Here is a 20,756-nt window from a genome sequence, read left to right on the forward strand (position 1 = left end):
ATCAGTTCAGTTTCCAGATGTGCCAGCGCTGACATAAATAACTCAAGAGATCCGGCCCGGCGCGTCTGCCATGAAATATTCATCCCGGCTGTAACTGAGCGGGTGAATCGGAGTTCAGCGCCGGCGCAGGCTGGGGGGCGCGGGGGTCCCCGCAGGCCTGGGCTGCTGGGTGGGGGGCGGCAATGACGCTGCTGGCCTCTGCTTGGGGTGGGAGAGGTGGGAGACGGGGTGGGGGGCTTCCCCACGGGGGGTGACGGCATCTCCTTCCCCCGGCCGGCGCAGCCCCCGCGGGTTGGGGACCAGCATCGCTGCCGGGATGCTGCCGAAGCCGGGGGTCGGGCAGAGCGTGGGTTTGCTCCCAGACCTCCCCTCCGCCGCGCTCCTCCCGGGGGGCCGGCGGGTGCTGAGGGGCTCTGCTCTCCCCCCAGATGCGTCCCCGAGGCCCCTGGGCCGCCGGCCCGGCAGCTCTGCTGCTCCTCGCCGGCGTCCTCGCCTCCGACGCGCTGCCCAGCACCCGGGGACGGAAGAAGGTGGTCCATGTCATGGGTGAGTGGGGATGGGGGCGCGCAGCGGGGAGCTGGGCTGGAGCCCTGGGACGGGATGGGGGAGCCGTCCTGCAGCCGTCGGGCCGTTGGGTTTAATATCCATTAAAGCACAACCAGGGTCTGTGGGGCATCCATCGTGTCCCCCCCACCCTGGCCAGGAGCTGCCCAGCCTGGGACTTGATGATCTTAAAGGTCTTTTCCAACCTAACCGATTCTAACCCTCCTCGGCGTTTGCAAAGCCCCCAAAAGAGGGAAATTCCCCCCAAAGGCAGTGCCCCCGCCTGCCCCACGCCCCCAGCCTGCCTCGTCCCCGCCGTGGGTCCTGCCCGTGTGCCAGCGCTGCCCAGGGGGGAGGCAGGGCCAGGCTTGGGGATGGGGACTTCCCTGAGCTCGGTGTCCCTTGCAGAGGGGGACAGCGGGGCCGTGGTCGTGCAAACGGCCCCGGGGAAGGTGGTGACGCACCGGGGCGGCACCATCATCCTGCCCTGCCGGTACCACTACGACGTGTCCGCCCACGACCCGGCCGAGATCCGCCTCAAGTGGACCAAGGTGACGGAGCCGATGGCCTTCGTCGACGTCTTCGTGGCGCTGGGGAAGGCGCGGCGGGCGTTCGGCAGCTACCGCGGCCGCACGGCTCTGCAGGAGGATGGCTTCGGCGACGCCTCGCTCATCATCCGCAACGTCACCCTGCAAGACTACGGCCGCTACGAGTGCGAGGTCACCAACGAGCTCGAGGACGACACCGGCATGGTCAAGCTGGACCTCGAAGGTAGCGGCACGGCTACGGCGGGGAGGAGGACAGGGACAGGGAGGACCCCAGGTGTCCCCGTGTCCCGTGCGGGATGGCCAGGACATGGTTCCCGGTGCCGCGTCCCCGAGCTGGGCTCAGTCCTGCTTTACGGCCGGTTGTTTTTCCTGGCGTGTGCCGTGGTTTATTGCCTCTGTTATTGGCTTTTATTGTTGCTCCAGGTTTACACGCTGGCAGCTAATAAACGCCGGAGATAGATAGCGGCACAGCCTCGTAAAGCACCGGGGAGGATGGGGACGTGGCAGCAGCGTTGGTGCTGTGCGCGGCTCCAAGCCCGCCGGGACGGGCTGCTCCATCTGGGGATGCCGGGAAAGGGGGAAAACCCTGTTTTGGGGCTCGGGAGGCACAGCCATGCAGCTTGGGCCGGTACGGGCTCGCTCCAGGAACACCGGGGCTCGGCTGAGACCCCATGCGGGTACCACCGATGTCCCCCGGTCCCAGAGCAGCAGCCCCTGGAGCCCGGGGGTGCTGCGGGGGTCCCTGCGGTCACAGGGTGGGGGAGCTTTGGGGTTACTGAGCAAAGCCTGGAGCACCCAAACTCCCCGAGCAGAGATGATGGCAGCTCATCTTCGCTGGGCTCCCATTCCCCACTGGCTCCCAGTGCCTTGTGCTGATGCAACGACCTCGTTCGTTGGGTGCAGCCACAAAATAAGGGGGAGAACCCCCCCACCCCAGCCCTCCTCTCCGTCCCCCCAGGCGTGATCTTCCCCTACCACCCGCGCCTGGGTCGCTACACCCTGAACTTCCACGAGGCGCAGCAAGCGTGCCTGGAGCAGGACGGCATCCTGGCCTCGCACGACCAGCTGCACCAGGCCTGGCTGGAGGGCATGGACTGGTGCAACGCCGGCTGGCTGGAGGACGGCTCGGTGCAGTACCCCATCTCCCGGCCGCGGGAGGAGTGCGGCCGCAAGGACACGCCGGTGGGGGTACGCAACTACGGCTATCGGCACAAGGAGAGCGAGCACTACGACGCCTTCTGCTTCACCTCCAACCTCAATGGTAACGGCGGGGGGGAAACTGAGGCACAGAGCGCCCAGCTCCCTCTTTTGGCTGGGTGGGGTGGGGGGGTTTCCCACGATGGTCTGGGAAGGTGCTCAGCCCTGGAGGTCTCACCCATCTCGCCCACGTGCCTTCCCTGGGCTCCCTGGCACATCAAGAGGAGGTCCGGTGCTGGGGACCCCCAGCAAGGACCAGGATCTGGCCCCGTCACCTCTGGGGCTGGCGCACCCGGTTTTAGCAAGACCCATCTTCCCCGGGCAGGAGCAGGGGACGAGGTAATTGCAGCAGCAAACGGGACGGGTGATGGATGAGGCTGGGGCCACGCAAGACAGATGGGAGCCGGGAGGGCTCCCGGGCTCTGTAAATTCCTCCCGGCTGGCAGGGCCGCGCGGGGGGGCTCTGCCGATGTTTATTTAATGGTGGCAGGCAGAATAAATAGCGGGGGTAATCGCCACAAGGAGCCATCACCGACCGCCACCCTGCAGCCCCCATAAATCTGCCCGCACCGCGGCGGCGGCTCCCCAGAGCCCACCCGGCCGGTCGCCTCCTCCAGCCCCCCCAAAATGCGTTGGGGGGGTCCATGGGGCTTGCACCGCCCAGCCCCATCCCCGCCCTATCCCACCCATGTGCCGGTGCCGTGCCGGATGCAGGATGCTGCAGCCGGGTCCCCGTCAGCCCCCGCTTTGTCCCCCCTCCAGGCAAAGTCTACTTCTTGAAGACGTACCGCAAGCTGAGCTACGCCGAGGCGGTGCAGGCCTGCAAGAACAACGGGGCGACCGTGGCCAAGGTGGGCCAGCTCTACGCCGCCTGGAAGATCCAGCTGCTGGACCGCTGCGAGGCCGGCTGGCTGGAGGACGGCAGCATCCGCTACCCCATCGTCAACCCCCGGGCGCGCTGCGGGGGCCGGGAGCCCGGCGTGCGCAACCTGGGCTTCCCGGACAAGAAGTACAAGCTTTTTGGGGTTTATTGCTTCAAGAAGGCTGACGAGGCTGCCCCGGAGAAGGCGTTGGGTGGGGGGCACCCCAATCGTGTGTGAGGCTCACCCTCACCGGGAGCACCCCCAGATTTGGCCGGGGACCCCCCCACCATGTGCTGGGCTCCCCGGCGTCGCTGCCTCCTGGGACGCAGCGGCATGGGGAGCTGCGGGCAGCCCCTGCGTTGGACTGGGAGAGGTGCCCGTGCGATGCTGGTGCGGCTGCTGTGCCGCAGGCTGCGGACAAAGCGCGGTGACGCTTGGGGAAACTGAGGCAGCGGGAGGGGAGCGACTTCAGTAGCCCAGCCAGGAGCCTGCGCTCAGATCCAGGGCCGGCTCCGCAGCTCATTGCAGTTACTGCTTATCAATCAGCGCATTGCATGTGCTAAAGACCCATCCGGAGCAAAGCAGGCTTCAGCCCCCGACGTCCTCGTCCTCATGCCCAGGGTCCTCAGCACCGCGCTGTCCCCAGGGCCGCGCAGCACTGAACCCCCCTGGAGATGCTGCGGGCAACCAGCATCCCGGGACCAGCAGGTCTCTGCGGGGGGGCTGCCCCCCAGAATCCCACCTTGGCTCAGGGCAAGGACCAGGGGCCCTGGGCTTGGCTTTGTGCAACATGGGCAGCCGGGGGGGCACCTGCAGCCCCCCCAGCACCCGCTCATCGCTGGCCGCCCCACGGGGCCGCTGCTGGGCGAGCCGAGTGCCACGTGCCGCGAGCCCGGGGCCGGGGCAGCTCCTTAGCGCTTGGCTTCGTGCAGAAGCGGCCGATGCCGGGAGCGGGGAGGTGCTGGGTGGGCAGCGTCCCCTGCGCCCGCCCGGCCGAGCACCGGCTCGAGGCTTTCTGCAGCCCTGGCGCTCACGAGCTGGACGTAGATGAAATAAAAGCTTCGGCCGCTTTTGAGAGCTGAGCCAGGCTCTCGTGTCTCCTTCGCTGGTGCCACCCTCGAGGGGCATCTCGGGCGCAAAGGGACCCCGGGCTGCCCTGTGCCGCGGGGCTGCTCTCATATTCGCTCCCTACTCAGAGCCCCGGCATCCCCGGCCGGGAGCCTTGCAGCCGGAGCTGGGCACCTTCGGAGCATCCCAGCTGGAGCATCCCAACCGCATCCCCTTGGATTTATTGGGATCAGATCCAAGGGTGCAGCATCGGCAGAGCCGCCTCGGGGAGTTGCGGTGCTGGCAGCAGCCGGGAGCCACCACGGGGGTGGCAGGGCACGGGTGGGGACCCCGGGGTCCCCCACGCCGGAGGGGGTTTGGGGCTTCCTCCACGCCTGGCGCAGCTGAGCAGAGTCCATCCATCACCTCACTGACTTCCAGTGCCGATGGAAATACAGAGCTGCTGGGAGCTGACACCCCCGGCCACCGCGGCCCCCAGGAGGGGAGTGTGGGGACGGCGCGGTGCCGGGGCCACCGGAGCCCCAGGTGGTGGCTGTCACATTCTGATGGATGGCAGCCGGGGTGGGGGCCGCAGCCCCTGCACCCATGGCTAACAGCACCCTGAGACATTCATCAGCATCTCCGCGTCTCATCGGGGTCGGCAGGGAAGGCCACGGCCACGCTGCCCACCACCGGCGACGCACGTGGCAGCCACCGCCGGCGTGATTCATGAGCTCTCGGCTCGTGCCGCGAGCAGGCGGCGGGGCTGGCACAACGAGCCCTGGGAGGAGGATTAGGTTTGTTTAAATTAATTTAGTGGCGGTGAAAGGAGGCAGATGGAGAGCGCCAGTGAGGCAGTCCCGGGCCAAGGCAAGGCGAGGGCTGCGGGGGGACCGTCCCCGGGGTCCCCGCACCCTCCCCTGCCCCCAGGAAAGCGCAGGGCCGGGGGCCACTCAACTGTTAAAAAAATTTATTAAAATGTCCAGCAGTACAGAAAGGCAGAGTCAGAAATGGCACGGGGAGGGGCTGGGGAGGGGGCTCGGGACACGGCAGTCACGTCGCAAACAGCAGAGATCAGAAAGCGCCGTACACACACACGCCAACTCCAACTGGGACCCGACGACGAACGGAAAGGGAAAATAAAAATCAACCCCCAAACCAGGCAGCAGAGCGGGACGGCAGCCCCGGCAGCATCGTCCCCCCGCCACGCCGGGCAGGGTCCCCGTGCCGGCCGCGGGGATGCCCCGCAGGCAGGACCGGGGGGCTGGGGCGGGAAGATGGGGGGCTGCTAAAAAACCAGAGCCACCCTGGGCCAGTGAGACACGACGGCCGCGGTGGGAGGCGGGGGGCTGGCGGATTAATCCCCCTCCTTTGGGGAGGGGGCCAGAGCCCAGCCGGGGAACAGCCCCCGCGCCGGGATGGGGGGTCCCCGTGGGGAGCTGGGGGCTCGACCCCGGGTCGGGGGGCTGAGCGTGGGGCATGCAGGGAGGGCTGGGGACGCACACGCAGCCGCCCCCTCCGGATCCTATTCCCTACGGGGCCGGGCATCCTAGGAGCTAAAGCCAAGGGGGTTATAAAAGAGGGGGGGTGGGAGGGGGGCGGGAAACGTCACCACATCCCGGGTGCGGGGGCCCTTGTGCTTCCTCGTCCCCCGGCTCTAGAAGTAGTGGCCCTCCTCCATCCAGTCCAGCCGGAGGTGCTTGCGGTGTTTTCGCCGCTCCTTGCGGGGTTTGTGGTGGTGGTGCTGGTGGTGGGGGTGGCTGTGACGGTGGCGGTGGTGACGCCGCGCTCGGTGCGACCGCCTGGCTAACGGGGGCAAGGGAGGGGACCCGGGGGGGTCAGGGACCGTGGCCCCCGGGAGGGAGCCGGTGCCTTGACACCCCCCTGCCCCGGGACCCCCCATCCCCACTAACGTTTTGTGCAGAGGATTTTGGGCCGGTCCCACTTGCCGGTGCTGTGGCACTTGATGGTGGGCACGTGGCGCTGGGTGAAGCCCTCCTCGCACTGGTAGCGCACGCTGGAGTGGATGCTGTACTTCTCCTTCTTCTTCCCCACGGTGAAGGCGTTCGCCACCTCCGGCGGGGGTCCGCACAGCACTGGGGGGGACACAGACCCCCGTCACCAGGAGGGGACAAGAGGACACCCTGCCGCTGCCACCGGTTCTCTCGGCGAGCCGGAGCGGCGGTGGATGGCTTTACGAGGGGCTCCTCCGACAGGTTGGCAGCGAGGTGTTCCCCAGGATTTACTTCGTTAATTAATGGCCTTATCGGGGCGAGCGCATCGTTAACGCGCGGCCGGCGGGAGAGAGCGGCGTGCTTCTCCGGCTCGCAACGAGCAGCTGGAGGTTAATATAACTTTCAAGATAAGGAATGAGAACTTAATAGTTTTAATGGCAGCAAATTAAACAAATTAAAGTGGAGAGGGAAGAATTGACTGTGGGGAAAAAAAGGAAAAATGGAGATTAAGGGGAGCTGCTCGAGTTTTCCTGCACGAAGGGCTGGGATAGGTTTCCTGAGGGTGAGGAGGTGCCTGGGGGCCGCGGGATGGGGATACTGGGGGCCGCGGGATGGGGATGCCGGGGTGGGGATGCCGGGCAGGCGGTACCTGTGCCTTTCTTGCAGATGTAGGGCAGGTTGTAGTTGCAGGGCACGTCGTTCCACTTGCCGATCTCGTGGGACACCAGCACCACGCAGTCCTCGCCACCCGCAAAGAAGTTGTCGGGTTGGTTCTCCCGCCAGTTCTCGTATTGCTGGCGGGACACGAGAGAGGGTGAGAGCCCCTGCGCCCCGCCATGCCCTGTGCCCCAAGCCCCCCACCCCGCGAGGAGCCACCTCCAAGGGTCTCACCAAGCCGGTGTTGTCGGTCCACTGGAAGTCCTGCTCCACGATCCTGTCATTGAGCCCGATCCAGGTGTTCTCGTGCCCGAAGCCTACGGAGAGAGGCACCCACGTCTCGCATGGTGAAGGCAAAGGGCACCCAGGGGTGCTGATGCTCGGAGAGCTGCGGGATGGGGCGTTATCCCCCCGCCCCGCACCGTTGATGAAGCCGTGCTCCTCCTGCGAGTGGATGCTGGTGAGGTGGCCGGCGCGGCGGCGGCAGTCCCGCTCTGCGTCCTCCCAGGAGCGCCGGCGGGCGAAGTAGCGGTAACAGTGACCCTGGAACTTGTGCCAGTTGTGGTCGCAGCCCTCCGTGTCTGCGGGGAGACGGGGACGGTGGGGACAGCGAGGGGGACCGGCCCCCCAGCACCCCAGGGAGGGATGCAGGGAGCAGCTCCCCATCGCGGCGGGGGCAGGACTCCTGCGTCCCCTCCCCAGCTCCCCACGCCTGCCCCCAAAGGGACAGGGGCTGGGCAGTGTCCCCATGGAGGTCTCGCCTGCCCCATGGCGTCACACCCGGGGGGACACGGGCTGTGCCCCGGCCCTCGCCGCCGCTGTGCTCCCCACCTTTCTCGCAGCGGCTGCCGCCGTAGCTGGGCAGGCAGAGGCAGACGAAGGAGTTGACCTCGTCAATGCAGGTGCCACCATTCTGGCAGGGGCTGGACAGGCAGTCGTCGATGTCTGCGGGGACACACCGGGAGCTGCGGGCATGCAGAGACGCCCCGCCGCCGCTCACCCAGCCCACCGGCCCCTCCGCCAGCACCAGCGCCAGCGGTGGCCGAGGATGGGGGCATCGAGCAGGATTTAGAGCCGCAGCTCCATTCCCCTCCCCGCTTCCAAGCGTGGCCGCTGCTCCGTGCCGTGCCGGGGAGGCACACGCAGGCAGGAATGGATCCTGCCCCGGCACGGCGGGATGCTCCGGCTGCTCACCGATCTCGCAGTTCTCCCCAGTGAAGCCCGGGGCGCAGCTGCAGCCGCAGACGGTGCCGTTGGCGCGGCAGGTCCCGCCGTGCAGGCAGGGGTTGTTCTGGCAGGGGTCAGCCGGAGCTGTGGGGTGGGAGTGGGCGCCCTGAGCCGGGGTGGGGGGAACACCGCAGCACCCACCCCCTTCCCCGCCGCAACCCAGGGCCTGGATCTGCCCCGGCACTGCCGGCTGCCAGACGTTAACCGCGGTGCCTTTTCCGCCTGGCCGTGGCTCTACTCTTTAAATATATTTGTTGCCTTTGTGCCAGCCACGGCCAGGCAACACGTGCCACGCATCCCCCGCCAGCAGCCACCTCTCCAGCTATTATTATTACATTATTATTATAGCAACTGCAAATATGGAAGAGGACGCTTGCCCAGCTCACGTTAATAACGCAGCTCCCTTTGAAACACCCAGGACCTGCTCCCAGCCCATCACAGTTGGTGGAAACTCCCCGGTGAGTAAATTGGTTTGGGTAAAAGGAGAAACCTCAGCCCAAACCTCCGCCCTAAAACCAACCCCGTGGGTTGGCACCACGCTGTGCCAGCCTGGGGGGTCAACCTCGAGGTCCTCCTCCCAGCCCGCTTCTCCCTGTGCCCATCAGCGCCGGGTGCCCGCAGCACCCCGACGCCGCAGCGCTGCGCTCACCGTGCTGGCTGGCGTTGCCAGTGCTCGCCCAGGCCAGCAGCTCCCGCTCCTCCAGCTCTGGCTCCTCGCCGCTCCCGCTGTCAGCATCCAGCAGCGGGGACCCCCCCGCCCCCCGCAGCAAAGCCGCCACGGAGGGCTCGAAGAGCGGCCCCGCGCTCGGGGACTCGGGCACCTCCGGCACCCATGGGTGGGGGGCAGTGGGTGATGGCCAGGGGCTGCGGGTGGCCGAGTCGGGGGGCCCGGGGGGCTCTTCCCTCTTCACCTCCCCGGAGGCATCCTCATCGCCGGGGGCCGTTGGTGCATCCTCACGGCTGGGGACACCCGGGGGGCCGGGGCTGGCGGGGGGCTGCCGAGGGGCTGGGGGAGGCAGGAGGAGATGCTCCGCTCCCCCCAGCTCCGGTGCAGCGTGGCTGGTGGGCTGTGGGGCCAGGGGGGCAAAGCCCGTGGACCCCTCCTCGGCTGCTGGCTCCAGTGCCTCTGCCTCCGCCGGCCGCTCGGTGCCGGCCCACGGGGTCACCTCGCTGGCCGCAGGGGGAGGCGGAGGCGAGGGGATGTCCTGTGCTGGGGGGGACACGGCTGCTTCGCCGCTCAGCTCGGCTGAGCCCTTCCCAGCATCCCTGTGCCCGGTTGGCTGCTCACGGCTGGGCTCAGCCGGTGGCTTGGCTGGCTCGTGGGGAGCCGTGGGGCTCTGCTCCCCCCGGGGCTGGGGAGCAGCCGCCTCGGTGGGGCCGGGGGTGGCAGGGTGCCCCACAGAGGGGCTGGCCGGGTGGAAGAAGGTCACCGCTTTCCTCTGCCTCTCCAGCGAGCCATCGCCCGGGGCCCCACTGCCGTCACCACCGTCACCGCCGTCACCGCGGGGTTGCGGGGCCATCTCGGGGCCCTCGGCCACCAGCGGGGCCGGGGGCAGCGGGGGCCGTGGCGGGACAGAGCTGCCATCCTCCTGGGAGAGGGCATCCCCGGAAAAGTCCTCGGTGGCATCCGCGGGTGGCCGGGGAGAGTCCCCGCGGGCGCTGGGGACGTGGGGCTGAGCCCCGACCGTAGTGATGTCCTGGTGGCCAAGAGCATCGTGGGGAACTGCGGAGGCGGGGAGGGATGGGGACGGCGGAGGGGGTGTTGCTGCGGGCCCCCCGGGATTGCGGGTGGCCGTGCGGGGGCTCCACCGCGGTGAATCCCTCTGGGCAGGCGCCTGTGGCGAGGGGGACACCGGAGCGGTGGCCGGTGCCATCAGCTCTGCAAGAGAAGGCACAGCTGTGGGGTCCCCCACCCGGCGCAGCCCCCGCCAGGACCCCGCCAGCCGCTTTCGGGCACCACTTACCGGGGCCGATCTCCTCCTCCACCGTGTTGGAGGGTGAGTAGGTGCCCTCCCGCTGGAGGCTCTCGGTGCCGGCATGGGGGATGCTCCACGTCTCCACCACGTTGGCTGCAGCCCCCTTCACCTCCAGGGCCAGGACAGGGGCCTGGGTGACCGTCCCCACCGTGTCCCCAGCCACCGTGGGGTCCCCAGCTGCCACCGTGGGGTCCCGGCTCTGCCGCTGCAGCTGGAAGTAGCGCCCGTTCAGCCCAGCATAGCTGCTCCGCCTTGGGGCATGGGAGCTGGCCGGTGGGGTGCTGGGGGTCTCTGCTGCCATGCTGGGGACCGTCCCCAGCCCTGGCGGTGCTGGCGGTGAGCCGGTGACGTGCTCCCGGGCTGGGCTTTGCGACTGTGGCAGGAGGGCAGCCAGGGGATCCTTGGGGCCAGGGGCTTCTTGCACCGGCGGTGCTGGGCTGGTGCTGGGCAGATCCTGCCGAGAGCTCACCGGCGCCTGGTCCACCACATTGAGAGCTTCATCCTCACGGGGCCACGCCGGCGAGGAGGCCATGGTGGGAGGCAGGGATGTGCCATCACCCAGCCCCAGGCCGCGAGCCACCGGCGCCCACGACGGTGCAGCCCTGGGGAGGTCACCGCGCTGTGCCACTGGGCTGCTGCTCGCCAGCCGCAACTGCTCATCCTCATCCTCACCCAGCCCCGCGGGCCCTGGCTGCGGCAGGAGGCCGTAGCGGTCATGCAGGGTGTCCCGGGCGTCCCCCGACGTGCCCAGGTCCTCGCCGTGCTCCACCAGCATGTTGTCGCTGCCCGGTGGGTCGGGCGTGGGTGGCACCAGCTCCTCCGGCTCCCTCTGCCCCACGGCCACACGCGCTGCGGCGAGACCACGAGCATCAGCCGTGCCGGCAGCGGACCAAGGGGCAGAACAGGGATCCAGGACATGAATGGGGACCCGCATCCCCCCCAGGGCTCGGTACCAGGCACCGAACCCCCCAGCCTCGCACCATGCCAGGGTGATGCATGGAGCTGGGCTCCCTCCCACCGCAACTCTCCTCATTTATCTCATTAATTCCCCAATTAAATATTCATCCGCAGCAATTTTCCCGGCCACGCCCGCTGATTCCCAAGGGAAGCAGGGCCAGAGCTGGTGGGGAGGCTGGGGGGGGACGTGGTGTGAGCATCGCGGCCGGTTCCCCTTACCTTTATAGCAGTAGGCATCGAATTTGGAGGCAGCGGGGGGGAAGCCGGTGCGGTTGGGGAACTGGTAGAGGGTCCTGACACCCGAGGCCTCGCCACCGCATTTCCTGCGCGGGAGCCTGATGGGGTAGCGGACGCTGCCGTCGGCCAGCCAGCCCGGGTCGCACTGGTCCAGGCCCTCGCGCCACGCCAGGTAGAGCTGCCCCGTGGTGGCTAACGAAGCCCCCCGGCTCCGGCAGTGCCTCTGGGCCCCCTGCCACGTGAACCGCCCTGGCACCGTGGCGTAAAACACCGTCCCTGCAAGAAAGCAGAGCCCATTGGGGATGCAGGGACGGAAAGCCGTGACGGTCCCAACAGCTCGAAGCCGAGCGGCGTTTTTTGGAAGTCTCCATGACTCGAGCACCACAGCCACACCGCGCCACTAAGCACCAGCACCAAGGGGGACACCGAGCACTGGCATGGCACCGGCACCCATCCCCACAGCCAAACCGCGGCAGGCAAGAGATGCATGGAGATGCACGGAGGCGCTCCCGGCCACAGCCATCTCCCCGGAGGGATGTCCCCGGGCACCCGCCCACCCGGCCCGGCGCGCACCCAGCCACCGCGGCACCGCTTGCCTCGCAGCTCCCGGGCGTAGCAGTAGACATCGTACTCTTCACCGGGCTCTCTCTGGCCGTAGCTGCGGACGCCGGGGAGGCTGTTGCGGTCTCCGTAGCAGCCGGGCCGGGAGAGCGTGATGGGGTACCTGCCAGAGAGGAGCACGGTGGGTGCTCAGCTCCACGGCTGCCCACGGCGAGGCGGGCCCAGCCGGCAGCCCGTGCCGCACACTTACCGCACGGTCTGGTCAGCCAGCCAGCCCGCGTCACAGTTGTCGTAGCCATCCTCGAAGGCGGCCTGGAGATGCTGGGGCGAGGCGATGACGGCCGAGTTGTCCAGGCAGGCGCGGCGGGCGGTGGCGAAGGTCAGTGCATAGCGCTTGCCCGCGGGGCGGTAGTGGAAGACGACACCTGGAAGGGCAGCAGACGGCACAGCTGGCATGGGGTGCAGAGCTGGCACGGCTTGTACAGGGTGCACAGGGTACATGGGGTGCACAGCTTGCACGAGGTGCACGGGGTGCATGGCTTACACGGGGTGCATGGCTTGCACGGGGTGTACAGAGTGCACAGGGTACATGGGGTGCACAGCTTGCACGGGGTGCAGGGCTTGCATGGGGTGCACGGGGTGCAGGGCTTGCACAGGGTGCAGGGCTTGCATGGGGTGCACGGGGCGCAGGGCTCACACGGGGTGCACGGGGTGCACAGGGTACATAGCTTGCACGGGGCGCACAACCCACGCGGGCACCCATGCCACCCTGCCGCGATGCCCCCGCAGCTCCCCCGGCAATGCCACCCCACAGCGCGGTGCCCGGCTCACCCGTCACCTCCAGGGGCAGCAGGTCCTGCTCATCGTCGATGCCGGCCACCACCTCGCAGCGGTACAGCCCGGCATCGCTGGCACGGGCGGCGCGCAGCAGCAGCGTGGCGTTGTAGCGGTCGCGGGGGTAGCCAGGCAGGGACACCCGGCCCTCGTAGGCTTTCACCACCTTCACCGCGTTGTCCTTGGCCACCAGGATGGGGACGTCCTCCCTCTGGCCGGTGGCCGAGCGCACCTTGCTCCATTTGACGCGGGGAGGGTCGGGGGGCTCGTTGGGCCCCAGCGAGGCGGAGGGCTGGAGCAGGAAGAGGCAGGGCAGGGCCACGGGCTCCCCCAGCCCCACGCGCACCGCCTGGTGCTGCACCCTGTTGATGTGGATCACCTTCCCATCGTCCTGGGAGCCTGCAGGGAGAGGCGCCCAGATACCACGGGGATGGGTGGCGGGAGCTCCGGCCGGGCTCTTGTTCGTAGAGGGAGAGCTGGGGGCACTGCAGGGTGCTGGGGCTCCGTACCGGGCACCCTGAGCCTCCCAAGGAAGAGCATGAAGCGAGACGATGTGCAGCCTCCCCGTCTAGCAGCTGCAGACCAACTTTGCCAGTTAAATTTGCCCCTCCAGGGCTGAACCCCGACTCGGCCAAGTCCCCATCCCCCCCAGGAGGCTGCCAGGCTGCAGCCACCGCTCTGCACCCATGGTCCCGCGCCGCTCCCGCGGGGATATCCGTACTCCCCATCCCTGCCCGCAGAGGTGGGCCCCTCACCAACGACTCGGTGCCATCCAACCCCCGTGACACCAGCAGGAAAGCCATCCCCATGCTGGGATAAAGCGTGGCAGCGATTGTGACCTCCTCCTCCCGCACTAATCCTGCCCCAGCCTCTGCAGGCTCCCGGCTCCACCGCCGCAAATCCCACGAGTCTCCGAACCCCCTGTGGCGCGGCTCTCCCTGCCGCAGCAGGGTCGGGGGGATGCTCCCCGCCGAGCCCAGCTGGCTGGGGACCGGGGACGGCCACTAATCCCCGCCTGGCACCTTCCCCCCCAGCTCCCCACCCTCCATCGCGCCCCAAGCTCAGCGGGAGACACACGGGGAGGGTACCAGGGCGGGGGGATCCCAAAAATCCCATGCAGCAGGATGCCGTGATGCCCCACCATGCAGGATGGGGGGCACACGGACTCTCCCGGTCGGAGACACGGCAAATCCCCGGGGGGCTCAGCTCCGCGGCGGGGAGGGGACCAGGGGTGCCGCCAACGGGATTAAGGATTTAAGGTCTTGCCTGCGGGGATCCCAGCATGGGGGGCGTCCACGGTCGCCTGGGGGGCTTCTCCCTCGCTAATCCCCCGCAGCCCAGGGCAGGGAGGTGGGGGGGGCAGCAGCCCGTTCCCTCCCCTGGTTATTATTCACCCCCATTATTTATTAGGGCTGACAGTTCATTATTGGCTGCTGTTTACCATCATCGGCTAATTGGGCCCGGCTATGGAGCGCGGGCGGCACTTACCCAGGACGGCGATGGGGAGGAGGGAGAGCCCGAGCAGGAACCAGCAGCCGGCATCCCCCATCACATGGACCATCCTTGACCTGCAACGAGAGGGGGGGTGGGAGGCCGCTGCTCACCCGCTCCCTGCTTGTTCGGCAACGCCATCGTTGGGCCATAAATCACCGCGGGGCCGCGCTGACACCAACCCCCGGGAGCCGTGGGGAGAGCAGGATTAGCCGCACTTAGCACGATGCCATCAGCCTGGAGAGGTTGATTTCGCTCTCGGCATGAAGCCGGTGTGGGGTCAGGATGGAGGATGAGGTGCCACCCATCGACCCACCGAGCCCCCAGCCACCCCACCGGGGCGTCCCTCCGTGTCCCCTGCCACCAGGGCCATGCACGCTGACATCGCCACACCCCGCTGGTGGGGGACACATCTCCGCGGCGGGGGCAGCAGGCAAGCCTGGGGGTCCCGCAGCCCCCCAGCCCGGCCGCGGCAGAGCCGGCGGCGCTGGAGCCGGCCCTCGCTCTGCCCCCACCATTAACATGCAGTGGACGCCTCCGGCTGCCAGAGCCGGCGTGCAGCGCGTGGAGCACAAAGCCAGCACCGCCACTCGCCGAAAATCTCCCATCCATCTGTTTGACTGCAGCAACGATTAATATTTTCTAAATCATTTGGTCTCCGGGCTCGGAGGGAAGTTGGACAGATCGCTCGCCCGGCACGGGCACAACCATCACCCGGCTCCCACCACAACCATCACCCGGCTTGGGCTTTGTTTGGGATTTTAACCAGGCTCCGGCACCCCTCCAGCGCCAAACCAGCCAAGCAGAGGCAGCAGGGATGCAACCAGCACCCCCAAACCCCAAACAGGGCCACGCTGGAGCTCGGCACCACGTGGCCACGAGCTCAAACCAGAGCCATGGTGCCCCGGGCACCGGCAGATCTGGCACGGCGTTTGCTGGTCCCCACATGGATCCCCTGGCTCTGGCACCGACCCCCAGCCAGGACAGTGAGCTGGGGAGCACCCAGCTTTGGGGGGACAGCAGGAGCCCCCCATCCCTCTCCCAGCTGCCCGGAGCCGAGGCTTTGGCTCAGCCCACAGGTTCCCCCATCCCTGATGCTCCATTTTCCAGCCCTTGATTTCTCATTCTGTCCCTTCTGCTTTTATGGGACAAAAATAGAAAGAAAGAGCAAAATGGCGAGAAAAAAGGAGACCCCCCATGTTCAGCGCTGGAAAAGGGCCTTTTGGGGGGTGCAAAACTGGGTTTTATCTTATCTCTTCTAAAGAAGAAAGCATTTGCAGCCCCTTCCCTCTCGCAGCAGCTCCGCGGGGCTTTCTGCCTCCAAACCCAGCTGCTGATAAAAGACGAGGAGGTGACCTGACCCCCGCTCCGGCCACGGAGGGAAATTCCCGGGGTGCGGAGCGGGGAGCGGGCTGCAGCTCACTGCGCCTCCGCCCAGCCATGTCCCCCGGGAGCCAAAAAACCCCAGAGCAGCCCCGGGGCTGCTCCATGGCACCGGCAGCACGACGGCAGCTCCCTCCTCCCCGCTCAGAGATGCTCCGGGAGGGAATCCCCCGGGCTCGCAGCCTCGGCAGCACCAAACTTTTCCCTGTCTTCCCACTATGGGGGAAAAAAATAAATTGCTTGGCACGGTTACGCTTGGGAGGTTCCAGCTCCTCCCCATTGAAATGCTAATTTTGACTTTCTGGGGTGTCAGGAGCTCTCCCAGCACAAACCATCAGGGCCAGGGCGTGGGATGGGGTGGCTCTGGGGCGGCCCCTGCCCACCCTCCTGGCCCGCGGCCTTCGCCGAGCGGTGGCCCCAGGACCCGCTGGGCGAGGGTGCGGCGGTGGGTGCGGGATCCAAGACCCTCAGCCCCAGGGGAGAAGGGTGCCCTGGGCGCCAGGCCCGCACACGGCCCAGGGCTTCGAATCACCCACTCTCCCTTTTTTTTGGTCTTTTCACCCCTCGACTCTCCCCCCCTCCAGCATCCAGGCGACTTTTCTCATCGAAGGGCAACCAAGACAATTTCCCACGTGGGAAAGTCTCGCTCCCTGACACCATAGCATCCCTGAGACCTTCCCCTTCTCCATCCTCCTCCTCCTGGCCCATGGCCATCCCAGCTCCCAGCAGGGCAGCCCCCACTCCCAGCCACAACCTGGGGCCACCAGCCCCAAACCGCGGGGTCCCAGCCCCGTGCCCTGCCCAGGGCCACATCGGGGTGGTGGGACGGAGCAGGAGCCGCAGGGACCCGAGAGACCCCAAAGAGCTGCGTTACCGTCCCAGCGTATAAATACCGGGCTGTTTACCCAGAGCCGCTGTTCTGGAGACGGGTCCTCGCTGAGCAAACGGCGGGCAGCGCTGCTGGGTAAACAGCCCAGGGTTTATTTAAATGTTAAACAGAGAAGTTGCTCTTTGGGTTTGCAACCACTACCCCAGCCGGCTGCGGAGCCGGGCACGTGCCGTGCCGGGCTGGATGGACGGGACCGGGGTCCCCGACGCCGCTGGGGGCACCCCAGGCTGGCAGCACCAGGGGAGCGGGTGCTGCTGGTGGCGAGGGGCTGGGGGGCTCGGGGCTGGGGGCCACGGGGCTGCGCGGCTCCGGCTGCACCGTCGCCTTCCCTGACATCAGCGTTTCTGCAGGTTTTGCTTTCGCAGCAGGGAAGGTGCCGCGGTGGGAAGGGCCGGCCCCGCCAGCAGCACCCGCTGCCTCCGCGGGGAACCCGGCCCGCAGGCAGGGGGTCCCGGGCTCCCCGGGGACAGGACACACAGCCCCAGCCCGCCGCTCCCTTGGGGCCACCCGGCTGGCACCCCTGCCCTCGAAGCACCCAGGGACCACGTCCCCGGTGGCACCACGGCTCCGCTCCAAGCCACGGAGACAAAGGAAGGTCCCTGCCGCGCTCTGTTCCCCCCAGCCCCTCACCAGACCCCCGGCTGCCACCTCCGCCAAGCCCGGCCCTGCGCTGAGCCAGCAAAAAGTTTATCCCAAGGTCAGGGCAAGCGGCACGGCAGCCTCCATCCCTGCCAGTGCCGGAGCCACCACACGCGGCATCCCCGGCGCAAGGACCCCCACGCCGTGCCGGGGGCTGCTGAAGCCGGAGCCAGGCAGCGTCCTCCCAGCTTCGGCGCCTCGTTAATTATTGAGACCGTCTCCTCTTGATCCACTAACCCACAATCCAGCTCCGGCAGCGCCGGCGAGGCAGCCCGGGGGTGGCACAGCCGAGTCCCGACCCCGCAGCACCACCGGGATGAGCCCTGGCCGGATCCTGGCTCCCCACCGCAGGCAGGGGAATGCTGCTGCCAGCATGGCTCAGCACCACCAGCCTCTGTGCCAAGGGGTGGAAGCAGCATCAGCCCCATCCCGCTGGGGCAGGATCCGGCCGGGGTCCCCACGGAAGGGGCCACGGGCTCAGCCACGCCGGGCATCACCGCGCCATCCCCAGGGGGGACAGCAGGGCGAGGAGGGTGGCACGGGGGACCAGCGCTGGCCATGCCACCGCAAGCCCGAGGGGCTGAATTTCGCGGGGGGGGGTCTCTCCACAGTCAGGGCGATGCCACAGGCTCAGGGCACAGCGAGGTCCCCGGTGCCACGCAGCTGGGACCCCGTGGGGACAAGGAGCGCGTCCCCGTCCCCCGAGCGGCCCAGCCCCAGCCGGGGGAACGGCAGACGAGAGAAATTTAAAATAAGGCCGGTGCAAAGCTGCCCCCCCACCCAGGCGAACATTTTCACATCTGTCACTAGCTGTCACCTCATGAATAATTCATCTGCCTCATGAATATGCAAAGCCGGGGCTGGTGATTAGCTTCAGCTGAAACATAGCTTAATTCCTCACAGGCCACCGGGTGCCGGGACGGCCCGGCCAGTTTTGGGGTCTCCTCTCGCCCCAACCTGCCCCGAGCCATGGGCTGGGATGGGGGCGGCTGCGGCCCCCGGGATCCCCATGGAGCAGTGGGGACATTGGGGACAGCGGGGGGACACGGGCTCGGGATGGGCGGGAGGGCGGGGGGCACTGCCCACCCACCCAGGCAGCTGATAGCAGCGGGACAGGGGTGCCCCCACCCTGGGCATGCCCCAGCCCTGGGGGTGCTCCCAGCAGCCCCCCAGCCAGGGCGCAGACCCTGTGACCTCTGCTGTCCCCACGGGCCACCCCGGTCCCCAGCACTGCCGGCGCACATGCGGCCTTTCAGCGCCCACCCACCCAGCGTGTCCCCCTCATCGCGGGGCTGATCCTGCACCCCCCGCACCCAACCCCGCCGCAGCCACCAGCCCCCCGCAGCACCCACAGCACCCACCTCCCTCCCAGCGCCGCGATGCCTCCGCCGCCCCAACGGGGAGGGGGCATCCGCCGAGGGCCCCCCCCGGGGCTGCGCGGCCGCGGCGGGAGCCCGGCGGTGGGGCCGGCTCCGCGTCCCCTCCTCTCTGCCCACAACAAAGGAATTCTGCAAACCTCGCTGCCGTCACATCTCACAGGCAACGTGATGCTTCCCGCTCCCCCCCAGCCTGCGAGAATAAATTAGCACCTCGGAAAACTGTGATCCCGTCCAATATGGGCCCTTTGCTGGGTGCGATTTTTATTAGGCAGACAGTCTGCAGCCTTTATTTTAGAATTTGCTCTTCTTTTTATTTTTTTTCTTTTTTTCTCCCGCTTTCTGTCTCTCCCTGAGAAGCTGAAAGCGCCACGGGAGCCCCAAAGCCGGCGCAGCATCGCGGCAAGCCCCCGGCCCCATCCCTGTGGATGGCTTGGCCACACGCCGGCGAGTGGCTCCAAAAGCAGCGCCGGTGGCCAGCACCGAAAGCGGGGAGGAGAACACCGGGCCGGTGGGCCTGGCACAGAGCTGGGCCTCCAGCACCGTCCTCCCTGCCGGCGCTGGGTTTGCCGAGCCCCCGGGCCGGTGCACAGGAGCGAGGAGCCCCCAGGCAGCTGCAGACCCCTCACTGGTACCCACACCCGTGTCCGTCCATCCCAGCAGCCCTCTGTCCATCCAGCCCGGCCTTGCTGCGTGGCGTCCCCATGCTGGGGCATGCAGGCTGGGACTCATTCTGCCCATAGTGCTGAGCCCCCACTGCGCTGCCAGCCCTGCCTGCTCCCTGGCAGCCGGGGGCACCCCGGGGATGCGAAACGTCCCGGCTCCCTCCCTGCCAGGGAACCACCGGCAGCACCAACGGGGACCCGGGCGGCCAAGGCAGGGGAGGGGGCCGAGGCGCACCCAGCTCCGGCACCGCGGGGGGACGGCTCCCCGGTGGGCACCCATCCGCCAGCACCCGCTGCCCTCCTGCCAGCCCTCGCCCCTTCTCCCTGCCCACCGCCTCGCTGCCAGCCCCTCTGCGGGCTGGCCGGGGGGTCAGGGCACAGCGCCGTGCTGCCTGCCCTGCCGGCGTCCCCCAGCCCCGCCTGGCCCCGGTGCCGGTGTCCCCCAGCCTGTCCCTGTGCCAGAGTCCCCCAGCCCCTCTCAGCCCCAGTCCCAGTGTCCCCAGCCCTGAGAGCCCTGGTCCCCATAGCGTCCCTGTCCTGGTGTCCCCAGTGTCCCCCTGTCCTGGTGTCCCCACAACGCCAGTGGCCCCAGCCCCATTGTCCATCTGCCCCAGTGCCCCCAACCCCACTCCTGATCCCCCCCAACCCCACCATCCCCTCCAGCCCCCCCGTCCCCAGCCCCAACCCCAGCGTCCCCATCCCTGACAGCCCCAGTCCCCTCAGTGTCCCCAGCCCTCAGTCACAGCATCTCCCCAGCCCCAGGGCCAGCATCCCTCATCCCTGTCCACCCTGGTCCCCACAGTGTTCCCCAGCCCCAGTGTCCCCCCATCCCAGTGTCCCCAGCCCCGATCCCAGTGTCCCCCCCATCCCAGTGTCCCCAGCCCCGATCCCAGTGTCCCCCCCATCCCAGTGTCCCCAGCCCCGATCCCAGTGTCCCCCCCATCCCAGTGTCCCCCAGCCCCGATCCCAGTGTCCCCCCCATCCCAGTGTCCCCCAGCCCCGATCCCAGTGTCCTCCAGCCCTGACAGCCCCGTTGTCCCCACCGCGTCCCGCAGCCCGGATCCGTCCCGCTCCTGTCGCAGCGGTGCCGGTGCCACCGCCACCGTCCCCGTCCCCGTGCGCTCCCACCGCCCGGCCCGGCCCCGCCAGCACCGGGCACCGCAGCGGGGGCGCGGGCGGAGCCGGAGCCGGAGCCGGAGCCGGTGCCGGAGCCGGTGCCGCACGTACCTGGGGCCGTGCTCACGGCGCGCAGGGGGTCATCGCCGCCGGTGGAGCCGAGCACCCCGCCGGCACCGGGGGCTTAAAAGCGGGGGCGCGGAGGGGGGCAGCGGGCCGGGTCCCCCCGGAGGGGGCCGAGCCGGGCCGGGCCGGGCCAATCGCGGCTGGCGGCAGGCGCGGCCCCCCCGCCGGTGCCGCCGGTGCCGCCCGCCCGCACCTGCCCGCAGCGGCGGCGAACCCGCGCCCGCTCCGCGCCCCGCCGCGCTGCCCGGCGCAGGGCGAGGGGCGGCCGCGCATGCGCCGCCGCCCCCCCCCCCAAAGCGGGGCCGCCCCCCCGGGGCCGCCCCCTCCCCAGCGAGCGGGGCCGCCCCCCGCCGCGGGCACCGCAGCCCCCCGCAGCCGGGGTCGGCAGGGGTTTGGGGGGGGTCCCTAACGGGGGGGGGGGTCCCTAAGAGAGGAGGGGGGGTCCTTCCAGCCCCTCCGCAGCCCCCCC

At 68.6% G+C, this 20,756-nt stretch overlaps 2 protein-coding genes across 2 annotated transcripts; one reads left to right on the top strand and one right to left on the bottom strand.

The window, feature by feature from the left end:
- Positions 1 to 428: 428 nt before the first annotated feature.
- HAPLN4 (hyaluronan and proteoglycan link protein 4) lies at positions 429 to 3,388 on the top strand (the record flags this gene model as incomplete). Its single annotated transcript, XM_082331022.1, has 4 exons — positions 429 to 546; positions 952 to 1,314; positions 2,050 to 2,352; positions 3,051 to 3,388. 4 exons carry the CDS (start codon positions 429 to 431, stop codon positions 3,386 to 3,388), a joined length of 1,122 nt encoding a protein of 373 aa, XP_082187148.1.
- Positions 3,389 to 5,806: 2,418 nt separating this feature from the next.
- On the bottom strand, positions 5,807 to 14,163 carry NCAN (neurocan; the record flags this gene model as incomplete). The annotated part of the gene is made up of 14 exons (XM_082331068.1): positions 5,807 to 6,000; positions 6,112 to 6,294; positions 6,803 to 6,947; positions 7,045 to 7,127; positions 7,233 to 7,391; positions 7,642 to 7,755; positions 8,005 to 8,121; positions 8,687 to 9,916; positions 10,002 to 10,862; positions 11,190 to 11,483; positions 11,804 to 11,931; positions 12,019 to 12,193; positions 12,600 to 13,001; positions 14,091 to 14,163. The coding sequence occupies 14 exons, from the start codon at positions 14,161 to 14,163 to the stop codon at positions 5,807 to 5,809; spliced, it is 4,158 nt and encodes a 1,385-aa protein (XP_082187194.1).
- Between the last annotated feature and the right edge of the window lie 6,593 nt (positions 14,164 to 20,756).

The sequence above is a fragment of the Platalea leucorodia genome (genome assembly GCF_965183815.1).
Source record: "Platalea leucorodia genome assembly, chromosome: 21".
Taxonomy (NCBI): domain Eukaryota; kingdom Metazoa; phylum Chordata; class Aves; order Pelecaniformes; family Threskiornithidae; genus Platalea; species Platalea leucorodia.